Consider the following 2337-nt stretch of genomic DNA (forward strand, 5'->3'; position numbering starts at 1 on the left):
CACTTCGTCAATGAGCTGACGGCCGGTGCCGTATCCCCAGAGTTCGCCATGGCTGCTGGGGTACCGAAGGGTTCGACAAACATGAAGTCGAGTACTTCATTTCGAGGAAGCTCGATGGTCTGCTCGTACCTACCCGATGGCAGATTAGAACAGATACAGAGGACTGAACTACAAGACAGGAGAGACATACAAGGCCATTACTGAACCCTCGTCGTAGTTCAAGCAAATACGCAACAAACTATCCCAACATTGTCTGAACTCAATCTCCGAGATGGGATACGTTCTAGAGCGCCGTTTCACCAGCTGTGCATCAGATACCGCGCACAGAATACTATAGCAGTGTTTGTGAAGGAAAATGGACAGCGGCTTCTGAGCAATGCTCGGTGGACCATTATCGGAGATCCCTATGGAGCGCAGAGACGATATCAGCTCTTTTCGTAGCCCTTGCAAAGCTTCGTCTTTGACTTCTGGCACTGCTCGACATCTTGAGAAACAACGTTGACTTGGGCAACAAAATAAACGTACTTACTAGAACGAAATCAGTGGTCTTCAGCGACAGATAATTATAGTAGCACTGGACGTGTGGCAGCATCAACTTCCACTGCGGGCTCAACATGTCCAGGTCGGGCCGCTTTTCCAACTTCTCGTACATGCAAAGAGAAGGAAGCGTCACAGTAACACAATGTCGCTCTTGAAGCCATAACCAAGTTGGCTCTGGCGTATCTTTGTCACCAACCTTAGAAGCCATCCTGAGACCGCACAGTGAATATACGCGTGAATATAAGGGAAGAGAGACTCACTCGGAACATAAAAATGATTCCTCACGCGACTGTCTTTGGAGAGACGTAGTAGACTGCGGATATTCACTGCCATAACGCTTCTGCGACAGAGACGCAGCAGGCACCCTATGAGGTATTATTGTTGAGCAAAGCAAGGAGCTGCATTTTGGTGAGATGAACATGCCACGGCCGCCCTTGATACTGATCCCTCAGCTGATCTCCTCTAAGTTCCATGTCGTTCACGCTACTCGCCCAGGAGGAAATAAAGTCGTTGAGGTCGGGAGCTGGCTCCTCTTCAACAAGGCGCAGAGTATCCGTTCGCCACGCGAGCCTGTCAGGAACAGCCGACCCATGGTTAAAACATGGCAATTCGCTATCTACATCGAATTTCGCCTTCTGCGCCAATATGCACAGAGCAAAAAGGAGTGCGGAGTGAAGTTCCGCGAGGTTGAACTGTCCGAACGATGATGGCCTATGTGAATCATCCTGCGCCGCCAACGCAATGTGAACGGAAGGCTGCATGGCAGCTCAGCACCGGATTCTGTCAAGTCAGGTCACTGATAACTTACCAGATGGCCGGGAAGGGTGACTTCAGGCTTGTCTTCAAGCCATGCCACCGCAAGTCGGATCATCGAACTGTGTGGCTCGACGACCAGGCCCAAGACGGGCGTCACGAGCCCCACAGCATGTCGATGATACAAGGCACTTGCCAATGCCTGAGAAATCGCGGCCTGTGGCGCCACTACAAGGATACAAACCTTGTTTTCCCCGCGCCAAGCCAAAAGCTCCGTCTCTGGGGCCTTCTCAAACTTTGGGGTGTAGGTTTCTGAGGTGGACACAGCGTCGGATGCAAAGCTGTGCAGGCTGCCGTCTGCGTCAGACTCAAGTTGCGCCAGAGACTGTCTGTGCTTTTCATGTAAGTCTAGCCACTCCTCAAGTGTCCAGTGATAATCTTCTGGAATTTGGGGGAACAGACGAGCCAACTTCTTGGAGGCACGACTAGAGGCCGAAAGAGCTTTCCGGACGGGAGGGGTCGCAGGGTAGCATGGCTGATCTGTTGGGCCTCCACTGGACACGCTCTTGCAGCCGCCTGCCTGACCACTCGCCAAACCGTTTGTCTCGCCATCTGCCAGTACGAACCCGAATGTTGCCGTGGAGTAGCAGGGCAGAAACCGTGCAAGAGGGGTGGTGTAAGCACCATCCGGTCTCGAGAGCGCAAATCATAAATTCGCGCTGTAGCCCCGGAATGAGTAACTAACCCAGGAATCACAGAAAACCAAGATAGCTCACAAGAGGAATACACGGGGGCAGGCAGCCTTGAGACAAATCTCGATTAGAGTCATGGTATGGTGAAGCATCTGATCGAATGATACCCCGAGACTGGCTATGGTGGCAAGCCGTCGCTGAACGTTGTGTACAGACGACACAATGATGGGGATGATGTCTACGAGACCTCGCGCTTTGTCACCTTCAGATAGTACCTGTGTGACCAGATACATCTGTAATTGAGACAACTCCGAATAATTGAGGTGATAGATACTGCCTTCTGTTATCTGTG

The 2337-nt window shown here is 51.6% G+C and overlaps 1 protein-coding gene across 1 annotated transcript; it reads right to left on the bottom strand.

Annotated features, from left to right (window-relative positions):
- Positions 1-3: 3 nt before the first annotated feature.
- On the bottom strand, positions 4-2122 carry PHACADRAFT_189242 (uncharacterized protein; the record flags this gene model as incomplete). Its single annotated transcript, XM_007403218.1, has 7 exons — positions 4-129; positions 191-473; positions 526-749; positions 801-905; positions 982-1295; positions 1349-1985; positions 2070-2122. Coding segments are annotated over 7 exons (1740 nt in total), but the record flags the coding sequence as incomplete, so codon positions are not given.
- Positions 2123-2337: the final 215 nt, after the last annotated feature.

The sequence above is a fragment of the Phanerochaete carnosa genome (assembly GCF_000300595.1).
Source record: "Phanerochaete carnosa HHB-10118-sp unplaced genomic scaffold PHACAscaffold_887, whole genome shotgun sequence".
NCBI lineage: Eukaryota > Fungi > Basidiomycota > Agaricomycetes > Polyporales > Phanerochaetaceae > Phanerochaete > Phanerochaete carnosa.